This window comes from Podarcis erhardii (assembly GCF_964252035.2).
Source record: "Podarcis erhardii genome assembly, chromosome: 16".
Lineage (NCBI taxonomy): Eukaryota > Metazoa > Chordata > Lepidosauria > Squamata > Lacertidae > Podarcis > Podarcis erhardii.
In genome coordinates this window covers 27,322,777-27,348,962 of record NC_138514.1, presented here as the reverse complement: position 1 = coordinate 27,348,962, position 26,186 = coordinate 27,322,777, and the positions used below count along the sequence as shown (strand labels likewise).

Here is a 26,186-nt window from a genome sequence, read left to right as displayed (position 1 = left end):
AGGTTGCCACCCAGAGCAGCCAAGCCCACATTGCATGAAAGGCACCTCCCATCGGCAACCGCATATTGCAGAAGAAAGCAACGAGGGGAGAGTTAAAGTCACTGTCCTTTTATGCATTTCTTCTATACAGGGGGGAGAAGGTTTCGCTGCGTACATTCAGGCTGGGCTAAGCCCTTAGAAAGATACAAAATGGAGTAGAGAAACCTCCTCCCGGCAACCAGGCAATCCCAGAGACAGCATTATTGCTCAGAGAAAGGGGGGCAAGCGAGCTTAAGGCAACAGGGGCAACTGGCTGTAGCAGCGGCGACCCTCGAGAGGGGTGCCTGCAGTCCGAAGGTGCAGGAGCGGGCTCCATCTGACTGACGTGGGTGATCAGGATCTCAAGCAGTCTTCCGTGACCCCCTGAGCTGCCAGCTCGGCTAGCACATTGTCCAGGTAGTTGGGGTCTGGATAGCCGTGCCCCGAGGTGTTGGAGTCCATCTCTGTCTTGTGGTGGATCTCGTTCCACACCACGGTGTTGCTTTCTCCTGTTGTGCTGGACGTCCCAATGGTGAAGATCAGTCTCCTCCTCCAGGCCACCTTCAAGAGCTCCAAGACCTGGCAAGAGTGAGGGAGGGAGGTCACTCAAAACTGACTTGCTGATTCAATGGAGGCCATCTCTGCTGGTGACACTGTGTGGCCGTGAAGCCAAATCAGAGTGAGGGCGTTAAGCTTTGCCCTCACCCAGAACTAACTTGTTGGCGTAATGGAGGCCACTGCTGCCAGTGACAATGCATTGTTGTGAAGCCAAATCAGAGTGAGGGCACCCCTCCCCGTCTTGGCCATGGCAGTTTTGGATGGTAGATGGCAGTAGATGGCACCCTGCAACCATGTGGGCGAATGGACCTTGGTTGTAAGTGTGAACTGTCTCTATGAAGCTGGTGCCGTTTTGAGCTGAATTTGAGCGATGGGGAAGTTCTGATTTGGCTTTGTTCTGCATTCATCGAGAGGTGTTTGCCAGTCCTTACATCTCACCTCCTTTCTTAGCTGTCTCTGGTGTTGGATGGGGTTTTGGCCAGGACAGTTACCAGTGTCCCCCACTGCCTCTTACATTTATTATTACTACTACTATTAATAATAATATTTATATCCTGCCTTTTTCCTCATTCTGGGGCTCAATGGAACTTACACTAATTAAAACATGGTACAGGTAAAATACAAAAAGCTAAAACCATATAAAATATTGTTAAAAGTAATCAAACTTTTAACAGAATCTGAACAATATAAGAAGCAAATCTATTAAAATACAGGCAATAAAGAAGACATAAGCTTGTGCTCACCCCTCTCCTCTATTACAGCCTTCACCAACCTAATGCCCTCCAGGTGTTTATAGAAAAGTTTTCAGCAGGCATTTAAAAATTAATACAGAAGGCCCCTGCTGAATCTCCAGTGGCGGTGAGTTCCACAGTACTGGGCTGACGACACTAAAGGCTCAGTTCCTTGTTGTTGTCAAATGAGCCTCACCTACTCAGGGAGCAGCCAGAGCTGCTCCTGCAGATAATCCCAGAGTTCGAGCTGGAATATAAGGGATCGGGAGAGTCCCTGAGGTACCCTGGACCTAAGTTGTTCCAGCTCCCAGCAGCCCTTGCTAGGGATGATGGGACTTGTAGTCCAAAACCCCTGGAGTGCATCAGGTTGTCTAAGGCTGACTTCCTAGCTCCTCTAACTGTTGAAAGTTGACTGCCACAGGTAAGCGCAGGTGCTGACTCCATCATACCTTTCTTCCCTTTTCGTTATCTGGCAGGTAACAGTAGCGCGGGAAGCCCCTTGCGGAATATGGGCGGCCTGGGTTGGGGTGCTCCGGACCCTGGAAGAGAGACAAAGGTCACGCATGTGAAATCCAGTCATTGGCTGTACTGCCCACTTAGCTTCAGAGGTGGCTGCAGGAAGGGGGCAGTGCTGTGTAGGAACACGTCGGAAGGGTTGCTGGTTAAGTATCAGATGGGTACTTTGCACGCTGTCAGTCAGGCCTGTTGGCAGACCAACTCTGAGTTACAAAGATTTCTGCAAATGTGGCAAGAAAGCTGGCAACATCAACCCCAATATGTGGGAATCCCTCACAGATGTCCACAGTGCCTGCAGGCAGTCAGGTTGTGCACCCATAGCAGTGATTAGACGAGGAATGGCCGCTGGGAGGAGCGCAGAGAGAAGAAACGATGTGGTACATCTGTAGCAGCATAACCGGATGCCTTCAACTGCACCAGCTGCAACAGGACATGTCTCTCCCATGTCGGTCTCTACAGCCACAGCAGGCGCTGCAACCTTGCAGCGGTTTGACTTCACCCCCAAAGGCACACTCCTCCATTGTCTCCCAAGGCAGACGGATGCCAACAGTCAGGGGTAGCCAACATGCAAAGCCTGGCGCTCCACCCCGAGCTACGATTTCCCCTCTTCCTTAGCTGACGCCTAGCAGGGGGTTGGACTAGATGATCTGTGGGGTCCAACTCTATGATTCCATTCTAACTTTCTCACCTGAATGCCCCTGTTAATGTGGTACATGATCTGTATCGAGCCACAGTCCTCGTTCCCCGGGAGAGACTCGGAGAGTATGGAGACGTCCATCTTCCCATTGGGCTGGGTGCCTGTCTTCTCCCCGTAGATGGTCTTACAAGAGGGGCACTGGAGGCTGCCGTCCTGGAAGGTAAAAAAACAGGTCAAAGAAAGGTTTAGAACCCTGAGCACCAGGGGACGTGTCAGGGCGGGGAGCCTGAGCCCCAGGACCTTTTGAGGCAGGCTCCACATCACCTGCATCTCCCCATTCCTTTAAAAGAAGTTTTGCTTATACTTACAGAGAACAACTCTGAAGCACAAAGGGTGGAGAAGATTGCAATCACTCACCTCCTTAAGTTCCCAGAAGCACCTATTCAATCCCACTCCGGCTGGAACAGTTTTTACATAGATTGGCATGCCTACTCTTCTTGAGCCCACAAATAAGGTCACCAGTGGCAGCCAGAAATTTAATTTTGATGGCCGGAAGGAAAGAGTTCTTTCTGCCATCGTTACAGCTGGCAACAGGAGGCAGAGAGCACCTCTTTCAAATTGGCACTGGGCACTTAGTATTTTAGAAATATGCCTCATGCTGAGTGAGACCAACAGCCCATCTGGCTCAGCATCGTCTGACCGGCAGCAATGGCTCTCCAGGGTTTCAAGCAGGGAATTCGCCCAGCCCTGCCATGGGAGATGATGGAACCTGGGACCTTTCGCATGCAAAACAGCTGCTTTGCGCCTAAGCCACTGCCCTTTCTTTTCACCTATTATCTTCTGGGAAAGCCGCTTGCCAGGCATACCATGTAGGAGGAGGATGTATTTGCTTTTTCTCTGCAATACAGGAAGGGAGGGGAGCCAAGTTTTGATGGCTACCAAGACCAGGCAAAAAACTTTGACTCCTGGGTGTGTGTAGTGGGAGGGAGAGGTGACTGCTCAGGAAGAAGATAGGTCACAGCAAAAAAAAAAAAAAGCCGTGTGCAACCACAGGAGTTTGGGGGTGCAAGTCCTTGTACAAAGTCAGAGCTGCTTGACCATTTAGGTCACATTTGCCCCATGCATTTACAGCTCTGTGACAGCACTTTAAAGAGTCATGGCTTTCCCTAAGAATCCTAGGAGCTGTAGTTTGTTCAAGGTGCTGAGAGGAGGATGTCTTTCCAAGGGCTACAAACCCCCTTTTTCCCAGGGGGCTCTAGGAGATCGGTACATGCATATTTTGGATATTCTCTCTGTGTGTGTGAGAACCATTTGTTCCAGAAATAGAGAAGAACAGAGAAGTAGTTTCAAGAAGCAGCAGAAGGCTGAGATTGTTCTGTCTATGCAAGGACATTTTTTGTGGGAACTGTTCTTTGGACATGCACATTATGACAGGAAGCACTGATAACAAAGGTTCTGCGTAACTTGATGTGAGTTTCTTGCTTGCGCCTTTTGGTGAGAGAAGCAGAGAGAGAGTGTCTTGGACTCTTGTTGGACTCTAAGCATGCCTTGACCGGCAGTGGTGAATGTCTGTATATATTTGCTACCAATATGCTTTTAAGCCTGTCAAGTAAACCTCTACACTCGACTGAATCTATATGGCATCCATGATTGTTTATTGCCTATTGTGTATGCCTTCAACCCCAAAGACGTTTCCAAGGAAGGAGCTGCGTAGAGATGTAACTCTGCTGAGTATGGATAATGGCACACAAGCACAGCAAAAGTGATGCTGGACCCAATCCTTCTAAATCATTCATCAGTTTGATGGATGATCCAACAGCAAATGCATCAGCTATATGCTTGTAGGCATAAGGAGTCCGTATGATACTTTGTAGGGGCAGATTGGAGCAGGAAATTACCAGGACCACAATAATAATACTTCATTTTAGTAGTCGGTTTCTTGCTAAAGGTGCTTCCTGTAGCCAAACAACCATTGCAGGAGGGCATTTGATATAGGCGCAAGCAAGCGAGTTAGAACATTTCGCGGTTTTCTAAAATCGAAAGAGGGCGTTTCTAAAGTGTGAGGCCTCTTTTCCTCGCAAGGACCAACAATGCAGTCAATCAACCATTTCCAAGATTTTTGCACAGAAATTCATAATTGTGGGTGAAGATACTGATATATTAATGAGTTGTTCTGGGCTTTGTAAATTAATGAAAGAACCTTGAACCTGCGCTTGGTTATTTTTTGAGCTAAAATCCTTATGGAATATGTGTGCGTGTTAATGGAAATCTAGCTGGAGCATTCGCTGAAGCTGATGTACCGGAGGAGCTGGCTGAAGAATTGAGACTTCTGCCCCTATCCCTGGTCTTCAGTTTCCAGCAACCTTAAAGGTTACGCCTTGCTGGAGCGCCAGCATCATCCCTGCTATAATGATTACCCTCAGCAGCAACTGCACACCATGCTGTTTAGGGAAAGGGTAGCTGCTTCTGCACATGACCACATGCACCTGCCCCACCCACCAAGTACCTTATTGCCGCTCGTGTACATGGCCAGCACACAGAGGAGGTGGAAGGTGTGGGTGCACTTGGCCAGCCTCCCCACACTCTCCGGTCTGATCGTCTTGCTCTCGCAGGCATCGCTGTAGCCCGAAGGGGCGCCTAGTTTTTCCATGCAGATGATGCAATCCTGGACAGAGAGAATCAGTATTTCAACTCAAGCAGAAGAGGAGGCTGAAGAGGAGCAGGGTCAAGAGGCAGAGTGGAGGCAGCCTGCTGAAGAAACTAGGAAGCCTCCCCCTCCTGCCACAACCAGCTACCCTCCCCCCGGTCTCCCAGGACACGCAGAGAAATGAAGAGCAGAGGAGAGATTGGCTGTGTGCGCAATCTGTGACTGCTTGGCAAAGACCATGGAGAGGAGGAGCCGTACAGAGCAGTGGGAAAGACCTTCAGTCCTCGCAACTGCTTTATAGGGGCAAGACCTACAGGGACAAGTTGCTGTGCTCACTGGGCCTGCGCTGCTTTGCTTTCTTTGAATAACTTCACGGACGCCGTGTTTGCTATCGCCGACCTAACACCTGACTCCTGCTCCTGACAACTAACTTATATTGTGATGTCTCTGTAACCGATTTAGCAAAAATTAACAAATCAAGCTGCATTTCCCCTTCCATTCTCCCTCAGCTTTAAGCAGGGGTTAGGAACCTCAGGCCTGGAGGCCAAATGCGGCCCTCCAAGCTTCTTCACATGGCCCTCAGAACTCTCTCCAGGCCACAGTCCTCCCCAGCCCTGCTCTGTACCCGCCGTCAGTGGCTTTGCCTGGCTGGAACATTTGCTTGAACTCCTGCCACTGGCTTGCCTGGATGGAGGAGAGAGAGAGAAGGGTGGGTGGGTGTAGAAACAAGCCTACTGTAGAAATTTGCATTCACTGCATTCACTTTTGGCTCTGGCCCCACCCACCACCTGGAGGTTTGCCTCAGGCTGAAAGAGGTTCTCCACCCCTAGTTTCTAGGGAGGGCTCCATTCCTAGCTTGGAGGGGCTCCTGGGGCCGTTCTTCAGCTCACCTCATCAGCAGGGGGTGAATTCAGCTCCTCCAAATACTTCTTAACCACCTCTTCAGGATTGCTGGAGCCACCTAGAGAGAGAAAGAGAAGAGAGAAAGCACAGAGGGAGACATCAACCTAAGCTAAGACTTAGCTTGGGAGACAGCAGATGCAATAGGAGCAAGCGGCCCACAGGCAAGTCAAGGCGACGGGCCGAGGAGGAAGGGTTAGAGAAGGTGGCAAGAAGGTTAAATCCAGCAAAAGTAATTTCTGAGCAGTCACAGCCAGCGCTTCAATGCTACGTGCATAAGATGACAGAGCAGGGCGGAGTCGTTTCCACTGATGGACACAAGAGCTGGGTAGAGGCCATTCGCACCATATGTCTGAAGTGTGATAAAATCACTTTAAACAATCATGGGAGCTGCAGTTTATTAAGGGCACTGTTAGGAGGCCCCTATTTCCCTCCCAGAGCTATGATTTCCACAGTTAGGTTAACGGTCAATCCCTCTTCCAAGGGAACTCTATGAATTGTAGGCTCTAGGTGCTTTCAGTGAACGTGGCCTTGGTCTCTCAACTTGCAGTGATGATGGAAGCTTTGCTCTGCTCTTGCAGTGGGTCCTTAAGGAAGGGTCCAATACCTGGGCAGAGGACCACCTGCCTAGAGAGACTTCTTAATACCATTCTACCGTTGTTCCCCTTGAAAGAAAAGGTAATCTCAAAATACATTGAGATCCAGTCACTGGGAAAAAACATCTGTGCACCTACTGGAAGCCACAGTTGTCTACTGGGGAGAGGAGCACCTCTGTACATATGCAAAGGCCTCTCCCCTCATCCCAGAGCAGATGCAGCTGGACAGTGACATGCAACACTATCCTTAAACCAGGGGTGGCTCCCCAGATTTTGCTGGACTACAACTCCCCATTGACACTTGGGTCAGACTAGAGGGGTGATGAGAATGAAGACCCATAACAGCCAGGGGGCCACAGGTTCCCCACCTGCGCCTTAAGCTACTGGCGGGAGAGGTAAGCAGGTTGTCCACAAACTGCCAAGAGCTAAGGATCCAGAATACCACCTCCGAGAATGCAAAAATGTGGGCTTGCAGAGCAATGCAGAGAGAAAACATTAGGACAGTGGTTCTTTACAGTGGGTTCTGACCAGTCTAGAGTCTATAGCAAAGCCCCTTCCTCTCTTTGTACTTAAAAGTTTTACTGCTCTTACCACTTTCAAAGCTATTTCCTTTGGTCACATTTGTTTGTATTTATGATTCTGACTTTGCAAGTCACAAGAAAGCCAATTATTATAAACAGCTATTGATTTTCTTATAAATTAGTTACTGTACATCTGTGGCAGGCAAAGATTTGTGTATGTCTGATACGTACTGCTCTAAATTTCCTTCACCTGTATGCTGTCATTGGCAAGACTGAGTAAAAATATTTTTCATGCACAATTCTTTGCTTCTTCTTCTTTAGCTACAATATTAGATCAGAACATACATCTATTTCTGCATATATTTATTTTTTAACTAAATGTGCAATTAATTGCAACTGGCTTGAATGTTACTGTATTATTATTTTCCTTAGTGGGTTGTGCGAACTGCCCTACTGAATAATACTCTTTATAGCAGGCATAGGCAAACTCGGCCCTCCAGATGTTTTAGGACTACAGCTCCCATCATCCCTGACCACTGGTCCTGTTAGCTAGGGATGATAGGAGTTGTAGTCCAACAACAGCTGGAGAGCCAAGTTTGCCTATGCCTTTTTTATAGGGTAGGGTAAAAGGAACTGGGGATGAGTTTATGGAACCAAGAGGGCAGTGGCCCAAAAATGTCTGGAAACCTATCAGAAAGCAGTGGATGGGATTCAGCTAAGGAGTCACACCAGCGGAAGTGCTGCCCAATAGCTTTCCTTTCTGCAACGACACCCTCTGCGATCTCCACCCCCCACACCCAAAATTGCCTCTTGTGGGGTTGAGAAAAGCCCCAGAGTAGCAACACAGGGTGGGGATAATTCCTTCTGGCATGTTGAAATCATTGCCTTGTTGGAACGATCCCCCTAGTATATCTGTTTTGAAATGTGATGCTATTCTAGGCTGCAACAGAATTGCAGTGTCCTGATCAAGGGAAGAAATTGTACCACTCTATTCCAAACTGATAAGCCCACACCTAGAGTACTGTGTCCCGTTCTGGGCACCACAATTTAAGAAAGATCTTGACAAGCTGGAACGTGTGCAGAGGAGGGCAACTAAGATGATCAAGGGCTTGGAAACCGTGTCTTATGAGGAACGGTTGAATGAGTTGGGTATGTTTAGCCTGGAAAAGAAGAGACCCAAACCAATGGATTCAAGTTACAAGAAAGGAGATTCAGGCTAAACATCAGGAAGAACTTTCTGACAGCAAGAGCTGTTCAACAGCAGAACAGACTCCCTTGGAAGGTGGTGGACTCTCCCTCATGGGAGGTTTTTAAGCAGAGGTCGGATGGCCATCTGTCATGGATGCTTTAGCTGAGATTCCTGCATTGCGGGGGGTTGGACTAGATGACCTTGGGAACCGTTCCAACTCTAAGATTTTATGATTATTCAGTTGTTTTGCATTACAATACCCACTGACTGTGTGGCAGCCCAAAATATCTGGAAGGCACCAGCTGCTGAAGAAGGCTGAAAGCAAAGGGGCTGGGCAAAACAGGGATTTTGGAATTTCTTTTTAGGATGAGCCAGATGGAGGCAATAATGGTTCCAAATACCAGTTGCTGGAAACCACAGGTGGGGAGAGGGCTCTTGCGCTTGGATCCTGCTTGAGGGTTTCCCATAATGGGCATCTGGGTGGCCACTGTGCGAACAGGAGGCTGGACTAGATGGGCCATTGGCCTGATCCAGCAGGCTCTTCTTTCGTCCCTAAAGGGAAATGTGTCTCAGCATAACAAACACAATGGCAACAAATAGGAACTTGATTTATCATTAAGTGATCTGGGAATCTTTCTAAATGAGCGAATTAAGAGGAGCCGTGATGGATGAGCCCTAAGACTAAAGGACACAAACATTTTTAAGAGGGTCAGTATTATGCACATTAGCAAACCTGGGAAACTCAGCTGCAACTAAGGTATCACTGAGCTGCCGTTCAGCCCAAAACATTTTACTAATGCCAGTTTAACCATCCGAGACTGTTTTTGTGTCAGCCACCAGAAGGTGAACCTCGGCTAATCCGATAAGCTGCAACAGGAGCCTCCGCTACTGTAAATATAGCCTCCTCCTCCACCACCCTCCCCTTCGTTCTTGTGTGTACCTTGGTTTCTAAGCACAGAAAGCCTGGAGACCACCCGACTTCCCTGTTTGGGAGCACAGAGGCAGCTTTAGAAAAGGTCATGCAGATTATGGAGAGACTACAAAGCAGCAGCGTGTAGGCAAAGATCGCGTCAAGACCCTCTGCGGCAGAAAAGGGCCAGGCCATCCAAAGAGTGTCCAAAGCTATCCAATTCGCCAGAGAAGCCAGAAAGGAGGAAGGAAAGGAGAGCAGAATGCCGCAAGGAGGAGGTGGCAGCAGCCGGGAGATCTCCCCCACAACCCGCCCCCTGAGGAATCCAAGCAAGTGGGCTACCTTTGGTGATCTCTCTCCGCCTCCCCTCCTTAACTGAGCTGTGTTTTTTAGAGGCTCTAGGGGCTCTGGCAGGCTGAGGTGCCAGGCTGAGGTGCACAGGGAATCCAGGGACTGACATCAGAAAGGCCATCATGCCTACAGGGGGGCACGAGATCAGCATGCAAGGTGGGGAAGGGAGGGAAGGAGGAGCGAAAAGAAAATTTGCATCACACAATTTGCCAGGAAATAACACAAGGAAACCTTGATTTGAGAAACTGATTTGACCAATGTAAAAAGAAATCATAAAACAAGCACAAAAGGAAAAGGAGGTGATTCAGTATTGCAAGGGGGTGGGGATATAGATGGGTAAGAGAGAGACACCTAAAAACTTACTTTCTCTCAAAAGGGTGGAATTTGGGGGTGGGGTGCAAGGAAGCGAGTCAAGCAGCAGACATGTTCACAGCTGCCAACTTCAAACAACCACATAAATCAAGGATGGGGCAATTGTAGCCCACAACATCTGGAGGGCCACAGCAGATCTGAGCAGTGGCCATGCTGGCTAGGGCAGATAGGAACTGGAAGTCCAAAATAAATGGAAGGCACAAGCTTGAGGAAGGTTAATTGGCATAGGAGAATTTTCCCATCTAGCTTTTTCCCAGAAAAAGCACATTACTGGTGATGGGGAATGCAGGCTCCCAGCCTTGAGTTCAGCAAAGAGCAAAAGCTTCCATTTTTACTTTAGAATGAACAATAGTTCCATGTGACATACAAGCTTGAGGGGAACTGTGGCTTGATCTCACCAACATTCACAAAAAACAACAAAAAACAAAGCACGATCAAGCTGGAGATTTAGAGGGTAGGGCATGCAAGGCTCGCTACAGTCCATTCTCAATCACTAAACCATGGTTTAGAGACCAGTCATCTGAACCAGACTATTACGTAATACGACAAGAAGTCACAAACACACCACTGTTTTTCAAGGGATCCCTCCTAGGTTCAGCTGGTTGCTGAAAAGCCCTGAGCCAATGACACAGAACAGAATTTGTGTGTGGCAGAGGATTCTGTGGTGCTCCAGGTTCATGTGAGTCCTGAGGCCTACACTCACCATGGCGACCATATTGAGGGCTGCTGCAGTGCCTACTCAAGTCCCAAAGCGAGAAATGGGCACGATATCATCCCAGCAGCTGCAAAGTGTTTCTCAGACATGTAGAAGCAGCAAGACTCATTGCTGTTCCTAAGCACCCATGTTGGAGACCAGCTACCTGCTTTACAGAGTCAGGGAAGGATAGGTGGTGAACAGATTTTGGAGAAAAAGAAGACCACACCCTGCTTTTTTTTTAAAAGGTGGGGGGATGCCAGGAGTGCATCCTCCATCTCCCATTTTATGACTTCCCTGGGTGTCCCCACACCCTCCTGGGCTTTTCTTCCTTGCACCTCATTGCAGTGAGACTGTGCCCAATTAGGGCAGATTCTCACAATGCACAGAGCCAGCCACAGGGGAAAGTAGTATGCATTTCAAAACATATAGCACCTGGAAGAGAATTTGTGGACTGTAGCCTCCCATTAGATTGTCCAAGCATCTTATGGAATATATGGGGCAGGGGCTACATCTTGGCTGTGAGTCCTGCAACCCCTGCTCCCTGGCTTGCTACCTAGCTGGGGAGGGTGAAGTCCTGACTGATTGACTGCAGCTACAAAAGCTGAGACTGCCTAAGAGTCCACAAACTATCTTGGCTGCGAGTCCTTCAGGCCCTGCTTCTCAGGATGCCTGCAGACTCTTGGGGCGGGTTATCATTTAGGGTTTTTTGTTGTGGTTATGACTTAATTTTGGAGAGGCTTAACCTTGCTACTATTAGTAACAGTTTCTTGTATCTTTAATTTTAGATTTTATTATGACTTAGGTGCAGATTGTTTATATGCTTTTACTTTCTCTGCTTATGTCTACTTTTGTTGTACTTTTGCAATTGTGTACATCTTTTCATGTTGTGAGCCGACTTAGGCATGGTTTTAACTACGGAAAGGCGGTCTTCTCAACACCTCTGTCAGGGAAAGGGGACCAATGGTCTGAACTACAGTAGCAGTAGCAGCCTCTGAGAAGCAGAAGGGGTGAGGGGAATCTTTATCAAGTATGGAAAGGCAATCTATTGAGAATTCAGAAATCCTCATTTTAAGGTGAAGTGGACTTAGGGACATTAAGGAAGAAGCAGGCAGTATGTTTACCCCAACAGGACACAGGTAACTGCTAAAAATAGGGAACCTGTGGCCCTCCAGAAGGTTCCTGGACTACAACACCCATCATTCCTGACTATTTGTCATACTGGCTGAGGCTGATGGGAGTTGAAGTCCCACACCATCAGTGAGGGCACCATTTTGTCTCTTTGCTATGCCACTGAACACCTCAAAGAAATATTGCAACAATTAAAAAAAATAAATTGCATAATGGTTTCTGGGATCAATGAGCAGGGGTTGTATCCAACTAACTTTTACTCAAGAGTTGAAGTTAATGGCCATGACTGACTTAGGTTGGTTAATTTCAATGGGTCCATTCTGAGTAAAAGTTAGCTGACTACAATCCCATGTTTTTGTCTATGTTTGGATGAAACCGGACGCCATTTTGAATCAAGATGGCAGACTGAATCTCTCATACCTGCATGGATTTTAATCACACTTTGCATGATAGGTCCTGAGATCAAGGAGCAGATTTTCGTCTGTGCCAACTGGATGCCATTTTGAATCAAGATGGTGGACTGAACCTTTCATAACTGCATTACAAGTTCCTTGTAAGCCCAGTTGCCAATGTAAGCCATAGGCGGGGGGACAACAAAAAGAAATAACAGGAGCCATTTACCTGCCAGAGCTTGGCTCACTTTGCTGTGTCTGGACATGTTCACTGGTAGCTTTGGGACACTGGAGAGAAAAGAGGACAATGTTACTGAATGTGTTTTAAAGTGATAATTATAGCAACCACAAGGAATAAGCAAGAGAACCAGACATACCTAGGGCTTTACATGCTCTAGGCTAAAAATTGCATCTTTCTGCCTAGGTAATCCAGGTTTGGCCCCCTGAACAGCTGACTCCTACAACCATGGATAAATCAAGCAAACTGTACACATGGGCACAGTTTATAGTGATTTTATCAGATGGGGGAAATGAGGCATACACAACTCCATCACCACCACTGCAAAACCTATTCAGCAGGATATATTATCGGCTTTCTGAGATTTCAACAAGTACTGCCCAGTTTAAAACACTCACACACAGCAACTTGCTTTTTTAGAAAAAGAAAGCAGCCAATTCTCAGGAAGTTAAATTCCAAGTGCAGCATCATCAGCTTCTTATACTCCATCTTAAGATATACCAAGTATTCTTACACCACCACCAAGTGCTGGAACAGCTCAGTTGGTAAAACATGAGACTTAATCTCAGGGTCATGGGTTCGAGCCCCATATTGGGCAAAAATTCCTATACTGCAGGAGGTTGGACTAGATGATCCTTTTGGTCCCTTACAACTCTTCAGTTCTGATCTGATCCAGTATTTCCTGGCTTTGTATCTAGGCTTTGTATCTAGGCTGATTCATAAAACAAAACCTTCACAGTCAGATTAAAGACACTGTCTGCAGCTCTAGAGGGGCGTTTTGCTGTGCACACAAAAATGAAAAGTTTCCAAATCTAACAAAAATAAGAAATATTTTAATCTGGGGTGCTGACCAACAAACAGTACAGCCAAGAGCTGGATAGCAATGGCTGGCTGCTCAGATTTCCTTTAATCACATACGTGGGAATATTCTGTTTGAAGGTGGGTTTTTGCAAGCTTCAAGTATGTGAGCCCAGACAGAAGTAATTACACACTTCTGACAGGAGGCTATTATGTGGAGGAAAGCTGCCCAGGGCTGTCTGCTGGTGCTGAAACAGGACCTTTCCACAGCTTAAACTTCTACCTAATTCCCCAAACACCAGCTTCACCTTCAAGGCCTGATCCCCACGTAGCACTGGCAAGTGAAAGAGGAAGTCTAAACACCTCATAAAGAGCAGAAGCAGCACCACCAATACAGTGACGCTAACCTGAAGGCCAGTTCACACACACACAGGGTGAATCACTCGGATACTAAATACTTGCATCCGAAAGTGTGAACCCATGCCACCAAGAGAGCTTAAGAGCATGTTGCAGTCAACATGGCTTACCCAAACGCCTGACAGCCGGTAAGATTGTGTCCTGAAGGAAAGAGTCACTGGAACGTAGGAAGCTGCCTGATATCAGCTCAGATGATTTAACCCTGCATTTTCTACAAGAGGGGTGAGGCGCCTTTTTTTAAACTTAATGGCTGCATACCCTTCTGAGCAAGCTTCCGAGGGCCACATACCAGTGCTGGATGAGGCCAGAGGCAAAAGTGTGTGGAACAATGAATGTGATTTTTATATTTGTACAGGAAGCTGGTTTCTTCACACTCAGGTACCCCAGCAGGCAAGAGAGAGACACGATCAGAGTTTAAAGCTACATTTCAATAAGGCAGAAACCCTCAAGGAGGATGTGAAGCTGGGCCGGTGAGAGTTGTGCCTTAGGAGCAATAAGGGCCAGTTAGAGGGGACTGGGCATGGGGTACATTTGGCCCCTGGGAGGGAGGTTCCCCACCCCTGGGCTGAAAGAGAGTCCACTAACTATCAACAATTTTATTTTATTTTTTCACTGTGCTGAAGTTGCATCTCTTTTTCAACAAATATTAGATTGGGAGATTGACATTATTTCAGTTGCAGGCTTCAGAGGCTCTTGTACAGCAGATAAACATCACCATACAAGAGAGAGGGGGGAACCATCAGCAGTGGGTTCACATTGATTGGCAGTGGCACTCAGTCTCAGGCAGAAGGAATATTTTCCATCTCCTGCCACCTGATTCCAGTGTGCAGAAGGAGAGACAAAGGAAAACCCCATGTTGGGGATCCTTAGGAAAGGGCCTGACACCTTCCACACCTTGCTGATATCATAATGCCTGTGGCACAACCACACATGGAATACCAGTTGAAGCTTCTCAGAAAGTTTATTGCAGAGCTGGAAAAGGTGCAGCATAAGGGCAGTCAAAACCATCAGGCGGGTGGAACAACTCCCACACCAGGAAACGCTATAACATTTCAGGTCTTTTTCGTTCAGAAAAAAGGTGAGTTGGGGTGGAGGGGAGACTGTGATATACAGAAATTGTGCATGGCTTGTGATAAATTTGCTATCTTTATAAAAGCTGCATGTAAGCAGAACACCCTATTGATCAGCTCAGAAGAGTCTGGCTGATGGGGTCTTCTCCAATGCAACTGCCTCATCCTAATAAACTGAGCCTTAAACATACTTTTAACCTAATCGCAGTGACAACTTGCTCCCCCCCCCTACAGGATCCATGCTTTTCTCGCCCTCTCTCATAATATGAGAACCTAGGGACATCCAATGAAGGGTGGAAGATTCAGGACAAAAGGAAGTCCTAATTCAGACAACACATAGCTGAAGTATGGAATTTAATACCAGAAAACATAGTGACTGTCTAACCTGGTTGGATTTAAAAGGAGAACACACAATTTTGCACAGGACAAAGCTATTGGTGGGTTGTGAAGCAGAGTGGGAAAGGAGGGTAGCCTGGGGGAGAGTCCCAAGGCTGAGATACAGAGTTTTGGAGGGCCAGATTTGGCCCGCAGGCCTGATGCTCCCCACCCCTGGCTTAGAAAGGATGTTAACAACTCAAGAGTAGATCAACAAACATAGCTCACCTGACTCCTTCTGATGTGGTGCTTGCTGGGCTTGGCCCAGCGACGGCTCCGGACTGCGGTGCTGCCCCGGCACTGTGTACATTCAGCTTTGGCATTGACCGTGCTCCGGACAGGGCTGGCTTGTTATAAGGCACAAAGCCCACTAGAGAGGAACTGAGCCCCGCTGTCCTGCCAGCCCCCAGATTCCCAGCAGAGGGTCTGGGGGCAGTTCCGGCGGAGGGTCCAGGGAGGTTCACCATGGAGTGCCGAAACCGTGATGTAATGGGGCCGGTCCCACTGTTCAACAAACACTGCTGGCATGTGCATGAAGATCCTGCATGAGGAGGCCCCGTCACTGTGGTGACTGGGTAGGGAGAATCCACCCGCCTCCGGATTCTCCGCTGGTAGCCCGTGGCCTTGTTGGTCTGGGTCTGCGAGATGAAATCGATGCTGTACTTGTAGCCAAAGAGCCCAAGATCTGCCTGGGGGGTGCTGACCGTGAAGGCTTGCTCCAGGTAGATGCAGACGGTCATCTCATAGGGGAACCAGCCGCCATCATCGTTCTGCCACTCCCAGACGACTCCCTGCCCAGGGGCTGAATCCAACTGGAAAACGTGTCTGCGCACACAGCGCATGGTCCCTGCAAGGAGAGAAAAGGGGTACCAGCAATTTGTAAGATGAGGAACAATGGTAAGGAACAAGCCTTGCATCTTTCGACAGAGGTCCAGGCCCCAGTTGCTAAGGAAAACACTTGATCTTAATGATCTGGAGTATTTTGGTATCCCAAGGCTTGGCAAATCGCCCAGTCCTCAGGGCTACACCCTTCAATGACTATGCTTTGCTCCAACCTTGAGTGCTCTTGTCAGGCTGGAATGGGTTCTTGGGCTCTGATGCATTGTCCTGTGTATTTGGACACGGGACTAACAGTCCTGTTGTTTCTGTGCCTTAAGGCTCTTCTCCTTCAGTTGACTGACTGAGACATAACCAGCTAAATTCTTCGGCTCATAAGTCTCCCTGAACATGCTGTTCCTGCAAGACAGGAACAGAGAATGTGGTGGACTCTAAGTGTCGTAGGGTTACAGCTCTCATTTTCTCTGCTCGCCACAGCTCTCATCCTTCTCTGCTGGCCATGCAGGCTGGTGCTGATAGGAGTTGGAGTCCAACAATGCCACTTTGGCTAACCCTACTGTGAAGAGGAAAGGGATCCTGGGGCCAAAGGAACATTCCTTCTCCTCCTCCACGTTGGAGACACCTGTAACTCTTAATCTAAATAACAGAGAACAGAAGATCCAACACTGACCTGCATTCTTGTTCAGCTCCTCTATTATTTAATGTATTTCTATCCTGCCTTTCTCCCAAGTAGGGATTCAAGGCAGCTTGCAACATTTAAAAACATCATTATGAAATACAGAAGAATAAAACCAACCTAGTTGAAAACAATAGTCAAAATATATCACAGCACATTTAGAGCCAGCAGTTAACACTGGGTTTGCCCTGACAGCAGCCCAGTGGTAAGCATGGTCTGCACCTCAGTTTCCAAAGGCCCATCTGAACAGGAAGGTCTTGGCCTACTGGTGGTAGGGTAACAAAGAGGAACCCAGTCTGACCTCTCTTGGGAGGGTATTTCACAACCTGGGAGCAACCACAAAAAGGCTTTCTCCTGTGGACCTGCTGTACCTTTGATGTTGATGGAACAGTGAAGGTGCTTACCTGAGGATCTTAGCACCCAAGCAGGTTCACATATGGAGATGGGACCTTTCAGGCAGCCTGGGCCCAAGTCACAAATGTCCTCTAAATGCTCCTGGACTCCAACTCCCACCAGCCTCAGCCAACATGGCCAGGGATCATGGGAGCTGTAGTCCAGCAGCAACCAGAGAGTGTTTGCTACCCCTACATCTGCTAATCTGTCCACTGCCGACAGCTGAAGCACCACACTCCTGCGGCCTGACTTTGCATCTGTTGCTCCCTTCTACAAAGATGTTCAGAAACTCAGGAAGGAAGATTTCCTGCCATTCTCTCTGGCTTCTGATGAACAGCCCAGATTGCCTGGGTTTTTTTACATTGCAATTACAAAGTTTTGTGGATAGGCATTTCCTGCTAGGTTTCCTGCCCACCCCCCAATTTTGTGTGTGTATGTACGTATATACACACACACACACACACACACACACACACACCCATTGTTTGTCCTACTCTACATCTTGGTAACTTTAAGCCATCCATTTTAATGGGTTTACTTCGAGTATGACTTTGTTGGATATTACCCACTAGGGCTGGGCGATATATTGATACATCATCCAAAACCATTTTGAAGTCTGTATTGTGATAACGGTTTCAAAATTTTAGACCTGGCCAATATATTGCAAATCATGACGTGTATCTGTATCTGTGTGTGTGTGATGCAAAAATCACGATGAAGGAAAAACTGTGAAGCCAGCCAATGCCTCTACACAGCTCAATCCTTATTTTAGCCATCATGATAGATCAATATATTGTGATGTTTATCTGGTGATATATCACAATGTTGCAAACCAGATATTGCCCAGCCCTACAGTATTCGCCTCTACATAATCTCGTCTAGCCCTAGTCTAATCCTCTTTTAAAGCAATCTAGATTGGTGACCATCACTGCCTCCAGTGGGAGCAAGTTCCATAGTTTAACTCAGTGCTGTGTGACCAAGTCCTTCCTTCTATCTGTCCTGAATCTTCCAATATCCAGCTTCATCGGATGTCCACAAGTTCTAGTGTTATCAGAAGGGCCACTGCTAAGTCACGCCCAGGCCAGCTAGCACAGCCGCTTTCCTACCTGTATCTTGCCGAAACTGCGTGAGATTCGGTATGTCGATGATGTAAGGTGCTAGCGTGGAATCCGCTTGCCCCAAAGGAATGCTGCCATTGGCAGGCCAGGAGGGCAGCGACTGCCTCCCTTTTGCCATGAGAGCCTGGAAGGACTGCTCGATGTAGCTGCACACGCCGCTTGGGTACGGCCTCCACCTGCCAAACTCATCCTGCCACTCCCATACGGCAACTCCTGGATCTGGCAGGGACGGGGGAGGCCCGGCGGAGGTACCTGGCAAAGTTGCCATCTTCAATGGGCTTTTTGCCTTTCCTCCAAAAAAAAAGTGGGGGGAATATGAAAGGTTCGGGATGGTGTCAAGTCAGAATTCAATTTTTCATCTTTGGCAACAGCAGCTTGTCACACCTGCAAGTTAAAAGGGGGGAAATGTTAGGCTTGAGTCTCTGTGTTGCTACTCAAGGTTCAAACAAGTGGGTGCCAAACAAATACAGTATACATGGTAATATCACCCTCCACCAATACAATGGTATGATCAAGAACAGAAGGACTTCAGCCAAGTGGTTAGAGCATTTGCTTTGCATGCAGAAGGTCCCAGGGCTCAATCTCAGGTAGGGCTGGGAACATCCACTGCTTGAAACCCTGGAAAGTCAATGTCAGTCACTGTAGACAATTCTGAGCTAGATGGACCCAATGATCTGACTTCCTATGTTCCTAAAAAGAATGATGAATGAGGGGCAAGTTTTCTTCTTCTTTATTTCATATTTCCTACTGCATTCTTATTTTAACTTCATAATAGACTCTTGAATTAAAATAAAAATGAGTGGAAGGTTAGAGCTGAGCTGAATCAGCGCAACTCTGCCCATTTTCAGTTTCCTTTTCAGTTTCACTGGCACTCAATTTGTCCCATCTTGTGTGGTGTTTATGAAAGAATGCACAAAAACATCTGCATTTAAATTATAAATTGATTTTTATGCACACTCTGCATGGAATGTACCCATTTTTTTAAACCCCCCCCCCCGTAAAATACTTTTATAAATACAAATACACACAGTGGTGCCTCGTGTTGCGTAACCTCCAGGTCATGGAAACTTCGGGTTATGGCCTCGGCAAACCCGGAAGCATGCGTAGAAGAGCTCTGTGCGCGTGCGCAGAAGCGCTCTACCGGGCCACGAACATGCGCAGAAGCGGCATCTCTAGTTACAGATTTTTCGGGGTGCACACGGCACCCCAAAATGAATTAAATTCGTAACTAGAGGTACCACTGTATTGTGCATATGTTGCATGGACCGAAATTGCACTGCAAAGATCAATACAAATCCATACTATGTTCCAATCCACCACTGTGGAAAGCGGACAGAATGAATTCGTCCTCTGTCCCTATGGGAAGATCAAGTAACAGCACAAAAGCAGGTATTTAAAAAACAAACAAACCCCAAACAACTAGGATTGTTCTGGTCTGTTTGGTTTATGCAGGAGCCTGGGAACATGGCTTCATGTGGGTGAAGCCTCTGGCTGCTGGTGGGAACAAGTAGTTTTGACAGCTGCTACAAGCACACAGGCAAAGCCTCCTTCTGCCCTTTCCAACTGCTGCCCAAGAACCCTGTCTCTGACAGCATCAGCCCTGCATGGCACTCGGAAAGGAGGTAGGAACAAGGAAGAAGCAGGTCAAATAACCAGGGTTTTTTTCCACCCAGGAAAGAATCTAGGACAAGCTCAGAAAGAAAGCTTTCCCTTTCAAAGCAGAGAGGCTCCACAAAAGAACTGCTTCCTTTTCCTGGGGCTGTTGGGAGGGCTAAGAGGAAAGATCAGTTGTACTGGGCCCAGCATGTGTGGACAAAGAGGGGGTGGTGGTGGTATCTTTCTAACCAATGGCACAAAGGCTTTCATGCAGGCTGATTTTATAAGATCAGAAGGTTTCAGTTTTATTCTTGTATCCATTTTGCTTTCACTGTTCCTCAAGGAAACAGGAGAGCTGTGGAGCCTGTTCCAAAAGCTTTGCAGGAAAAAAGCTATGAGCCAGAAAACGGCCCACAAGGTCATAGCTGGTGAAATACATGAGACCATGAACTCCGGTCCCCAGTCCAAAGCTGACAGCACATGCACTCCCTTTCAAGCTGGATGCATTGAACTCAAATGTGAACAAATGACACCAGGGAGGGAGGAAAGAGGTCACCAAAGCTTTTGCTGTGTGCTGTAAAGAGTGGAAGAAGCTGTTTTCAAGTCAAAACACAGAGTTTTCTCCCCTCAGAAAATACTTTGCTTCGAATCTCAGCATACAAGCAAAGTATAACCAGCTTACATAGAATGCTACTGCTGAGTAACCCAGGTTTGTAGGTCAACTGAGAGTCAAGCTGGAGGGCTAAAAAAAATAAATGGCACCCTGATGCCCCTTATTGGTGGCATTTTTACAAAGCAATAGAAGGAAAGACCCCTGCCTCTAGGAGGCTGTAGTTTAAAGTACAGTGGTACCTCGGGTTACATATGCTTCAGGTTACATACTCTGCTAACCCAGAAATAGTACCTCGGGTTAAGAACTTTGCTTCAGGATGAGAACAGAAATCGTGCTCCAGCGGTGCGGTGGCAGCGGGAGGCCCCATTAGCTAAAGTGGTGCTTCAGGTTAAGAACTGTTTCAGGTTAAGAACGGACCTCTGGAATGAATTAAGTACGTAACCAGAGATACCACTATATATCTAAAATGTACTCGGGAATTTTGCTTTTGCTTCATCATTTGCTGCTACAACTACACAGTGCACTCCTGCCTCAAGAGAAGGGATGGTGTCCCAAACTGCAAGCACAAAGTGGGGCTTGTGGGAGTAGTCTGGTGCAGGGATACCAAAGGAGGATCTTAAAAACACTAAAGCGGCCAGTTCCAGTGCTTTACTAAAGAAAGGTGTAAACTTGCAACATGGAGTAAAGAGTCCTGCTGCCTTTACAGTCACTGGGCGAACACAGCAGCAACAAGCAGTCGCCATGACTTGTCCACAAGCAGGTAAACATGTATACATTACTTATAAAAGAAGCTGCATATGTCAGCTTGGCCAGAATCTCCCATCAATCCACCTGACCCTTGAAGGCATTGGTGGCAACTATCCAAGGCTCGCAGAGAACTCCCCTCTCTAGGCCCAGAGCCAGGATCCCAGGGCCCACAGAAAAACATAGCACCAAAACAAGCCAATTAGCAGATATCCAAGCAAGTGAACATACATATGTGAGCGCATTCTTGGAACAACTACCAATTAGTTTCAAAGTTATTTTGACTATCAAGATGGCCTTGAGGGCCTTCCGAGAACAGTCTCATCTTCGGTTCAACATAGATGGGGAACTCGTGGCCTTCCAGACATTGCAGTACAACCCCCCATCACCCCTGATTGTTGGTCACGCTAGCTGGGACTGATGGAAACTGGAGGTCAACAACATCCAAAGGGCCACAGATTAGCCCACCCCAGCTATGGAGGGTTTAAACGTGACCAGCACTAGTTTGCTGCTGAATACTTTCAAGCACTCGAGAACCTTGGCCATTTCACATTTCTGATGCATGCTTCCACTTACTGGTATTCACATATGATTTTGCCTAAGGGCTCAAAAGAACAGTCTTCCAGTATTTTTATTATTTTTAATTAGGCTGGTTGTCTCTTTTGGAAAGGGTTGAACTCTCCCTTAATGGGGCTGCCCTTGGAAGGAAACTTCAGCTGGTCTAAAATGCTGCAGCCAGATTACTGGTTGGGATTGCATTTAGATCTCATATAACCCTTGTTCTAAAACAGCTGCAATGGCTACCTGTGCATTTCCAGGCCCAATTCAAGGTGCTCACAGTAGTTTTTAAATCCCTAAATGACTTAGGCCCCAAATAACTGAAAGACTACCGCATTCCCTACAGACCCTCTCAGTTGCTAAAATGGGCAGAAGGAGCCCCTTAGTAGTTCTGCAGAAGCTTAGAGTGGGGGTGGCAGCGCCTAAATTGTGTGACTCCTTCTCCACAGAGGTGCATCTGGCACTTTCATTCAGCAGTTTCTGGAAAATGTTGAAGATGCACCTCATTAACCCTGGCTTAAGACACCTGAGCTATGTGTTTTCAGGACCCACCTGTGTAAGTCGCTTTAAATTGTTTTTAATACTGTGCTGTGTTCGGATGTTGTAACCCACTCTGAGAAACTTAAGAGTACTGTGATTATTTTGTCGCTCTTCATAGCAACCCTGGCAAGAGGGTCCACCCATTCACAGACAAATTGCGGAAGCCACTTCCAGCAACACTGTAGAGATGTGGAAGAAAATGAAGTCCAGAAACATGCAAATATTCCACTAAGGCCTGTGGTGTTGGGGTGGGTATTAAACGTAGGGGAAGCAGTTCCACATGCCTTCCTGGCAACATGGAATGATTACCCAATGTAAGTAAATGGAGCCGAGAATGACACACAAGAGGTGCTGAGAAACAGCTGGATGACATCTATCCCCTCTGCTCTCACGTATACACACAAAGTTATTACTCATCCTTCCCCAATTAGATTAGCTGACATATGAATGATAAAGGAAGGGAGAGGAATTTCCCACCATTAAATTTCCAGCATGGGGAATAGCTGTCTAGGACCATAAAGTTAGGTACCAAGTCAGCCAAACAGCAAGCCACCCCAGAGGCAGGCCTGTTTACTCGAAGGGTGATAGATTCTTGCAGCTCAGACCCCTCAAATGAAAAGTGGCTAGACCTCAGATGCCTGGTGACCTCTGTCAAGAAAAGGCAACCCTGCTAAGACAGTAAGAAACACACCGCTGGATCGGACCAAAAACCTACCTAGCCTAGCATCCTGATTCCAACTAACAGCCAATGGAATGCCTCCTGGAAGCTTGGCGAAGTTGAGAAACCTTCCCCAGCAGAAGGGACTTAGGGGTATACTTTTCTTATATAAGGAGGACCCCTCACACACAAACATATATACCCACACCCTTAGGGGAGGGACTTACGTCACAATGCACAATTTTGCCAACAGCTCTGATCACTCAGCAGCCCCCCTTTCTTGGGAGGGGAAACTACAACACCCCAAAATACCCATCCCACACTCACACAGCTTTCCTGTAGAAAAAAAGTTGCACCATAGCATGCGTGCCTTAGCACAAGCACACAAAACCTCCCCCAAGAGAAGCCTGAATCCTTAAAGGAACGCTACCTTGCCCAGGGGACCATTAAAGCACCCCTAAAACAAGTCCACCATTTTCTAGGCAGGTGACTATAGCAATGTGTGGTGTATTAAAGGCAGTCAATGTGCTGTCAGACTCCAATCTCCATTGGCCCTGGACAGCATGGTCAACAGTAACAGATGATTGGAGCTGGATGTCTAACATCTAGAGGCCACCACTTGGTTACCCCCCTCCTCCCCATAGAGTTCTGGCCTATGACCAGGCAGTCCTGGGTTCAAATTCTTAAGTCAGCCTTGAAGCCCACTGGGTATCGCTGGGTCACACATCATCATTATTACAATTATACCCCACCTTGCCTGCAAGGAGCTCAAGGTGGTCCACATGGTTTCCCATCCCACTTTACTGTAATCGTCACAGCAGTGCTATTTTTCTAGAAAAAGAGGTGCCGGAAATCATCATGAACGCCTCCCTTGTTCTCTTATAACGGCAATGACGTCCACCTGAGAGGTGCCAGAACTGAGTTCCTGTGAGTTCCAGCTGGGGGGAGAATAGCCCTGTTAGGTAGGTTAGGCTAAGAGGCAGCAAATGGCCCTTAAGGTCACCCAGTGAGCTTCATCGCTAAATGGAGATTTGAAACCAGGTCCTAGTCCATGGGTAGGCAAACTAAGGCCTGGGGGCTGGATCTGGCCCAATCGCCTTCTAAATCCGTCCCGCAGACGGTCCGGGAATCAGCGTGTTTTTACATGAGTAGAATGGTCCTTTTATTTCAAACGCATCTCTGGGTTATTTGTGGGGCCTGCCTGGTGTTTTGACATGAGTAGAATGTGTCCTTTTATTTAAAATGCATCTCTGGGTTATTTGTGGGGCATAGGAATTCGTTCATTTCCCCGCCCCCCAAAATATAGTCCAGCACCCCACAAGGACAGTGGACCGGACCCCCTGCTGAAAAAGCTTGCTGGCCCCTGTCAGACACTTTAACCACACAGGGCTGATCTCCCTTGCACGGTGGTTTCGTGGGGCAAGGGGACAGAAGAAGTGAAACTTCCTCTGCTTACCTTATGTTCCTCCTTCAAGTAAGGGCAGGGTTTATTAAAAATACAATATACAATAAATGAATAAACCACAACCTACAGGTTTTGAGTCGTCCTTGGGCTAGAAGGAGTGGCGAGAGAAGACTAAGAGGTCTTCACTCAGCGAAGGAAAGAAAGAAATCACAGTGGGCGGGTGGGTGGCCTTGGGCAAGTACTTGGCTGCTTAGTAACTCTCTCCGTCTCTGAAGTCTTAATTTACCTCACCGGGCGGGGGGGGGGGGGGCTGCGAGGGTAACATGGACAGGAGAGGAAAGAGAAAACAAGAGACCACAAACACCAGCGGCCCCACCCCGAGTTTCTGGGAGGAAATGAAAGATGTCACGTTATTAAAGGGCCGCTCCCAATTTTCTTAGAAACTCCACTTACAAAAAAAAACAAACACCATTTATTTTTAATTTTTTTTAAACCCTGAAAAGCACTGCAGGAGACGCACGAGGGGTCGTGGACCCCCTAAAGTGCCCCCTCAGCCCTTCAACCCACTTCCCTCAGACCCGCAACACTTCGAAAAACCCCGTCCCCCCCAAAACAACAACTCCCCAAGCCCCCCAGACCTCTCAGCCCCCAAAAGTCTTCAGCCCCTCCCCAAACCGCCCCACCTCCCGCCGTGTGAGTGGGACTGAGCCGCCTCGCCCTCCCAGCCCCTCACCGGAGGCCGCTGCCAGGAAGCTCCTCGTTGCCGCTGCTCCTCCTGCCGCCGCTGCTATTTCTGCCGTTGCTTCCTCTCGGCCACCTCCGCCTCAGCCAGAGTGAGTAAGCACGCATGCGCCGCCGCTATCGTCATCATCGGCACTGCCTCCTCGCTGCCGAGCAGCATCATGGGAGTCGTAGTCTTTCCTCCCCTCCCCGCTGAAACGTCTCTTCTTTCTCCTGCACAAGCATGCCATTCCGTTCCATTCCGCGCCCCGTCCCCGAACCACGCATGCTCGCCGCAAGTGCCGCGGTGCGTCCTGGGAAGGGTAGTCTCGGGAACTGGGACGGGCTGCAGCCCCTCCGCCTCTTCCCACGTGGTGGCGGTGATTCCTTTGGAAGGGACCTTTGCAAGAGTGCAAGTGGTGGTTGCAATCATAATAATAATCTGGATTAGGGATGTTGTCATATTGTTAGTTGTGGTCTGGATTAGATGCGATTAAAAACAGCTCCTGCTCTCTATCAGGCTAGCTCAAGGCTGAGTTTTTCCTGCACAACCATGCTTGACACATTCTTAATACAGTACAGTTTGAGTAAGCAGGTTTTCCTAACAATATCTTTAATGCAGTCTGGGTAAGGGGAATCAGCAGATTCTCCTTACGTGTGTGTGTGTACAAACTAGCCTAGGATACACAAGTAAAATTTGCACTCGTTGCTGAACCCACTTTTGCTTCTGGCTCCGCCCACCAGTGGAAAGTAGCCCTTGGAAGCAGGGGTGCCAACTTGAAAAAAAAGGGGGGGCAGGTAAGCCCTGCCCCACATAATCACTATTTGCGGTGCAACACACACCATCTGAATGATAATGCCCCTCATCTTGGGGGAAGGGTGCAGAGCAGCTCCCTCAAATATTTTATTGGGGGGTGGGTGAAAGCTCCTGCGCTCTCAAGGCTGCCCAGAAGGGCATGTTTCCCTCAGGCTGAAAAGGATTTCTCTGCGTTGCAAGGCTTTAAAAACAAAACAAAAATGAATAGCAGATAAGCAGCAGCTGCTGTGCAGTTATTTTGTATCCTGTTGTTGGATCAAGGTCATACAGATAGAAGGGGCTTATTAAGGCACAACTGAAAGCTAATTTGCCCTTGGGAAATACGATTCAAGGCATCTTTCGGGATCTCTCAGGCTGATAACTGTGAGAAGGATGTGATATAAATTCCTGGGGTGACAGAGTCATACTCTGACCATCCGGAACGGCCCAGGAGTCTTAAGAGCAATTATT

At 47.8% G+C, this 26,186-nt stretch overlaps 2 protein-coding genes across 3 annotated transcripts in view; both read right to left on the bottom strand.

Moving 5' to 3' along the window:
- The window catches only part of LOC309331411 (uroplakin-3b-like), a 178,405-nt gene that overhangs the window by 17,794 nt on the left and 134,425 nt on the right, over window positions 1-26,186 (bottom strand). The window lies entirely within an intron of this gene.
- Window positions 93-25,056, bottom strand: DTX2 (deltex E3 ubiquitin ligase 2). Of its 2 annotated transcripts, XM_081843525.1 has the most exons (10): window positions 24,933-25,056; window positions 18,074-18,469; window positions 15,290-15,908; window positions 12,393-12,451; window positions 9,566-9,700; window positions 5,998-6,068; window positions 4,967-5,125; window positions 2,512-2,673; window positions 1,757-1,846; window positions 93-597 (listed from the first exon to the last, which is right to left on the bottom strand). In XM_081843525.1, exons 2-10 carry the CDS (start codon window positions 18,351-18,353, stop codon window positions 373-375), a joined length of 1,800 nt encoding a protein of 599 aa, XP_081699651.1. In that variant the 5' UTR covers window positions 18,354-18,469; window positions 24,933-25,056; the 3' UTR covers window positions 93-372. The 2 variants fall into 2 exon arrangements, with proteins under 2 accessions (XP_081699651.1, XP_081699652.1); XM_081843526.1 differs by lacking the exon at window positions 9,566-9,700.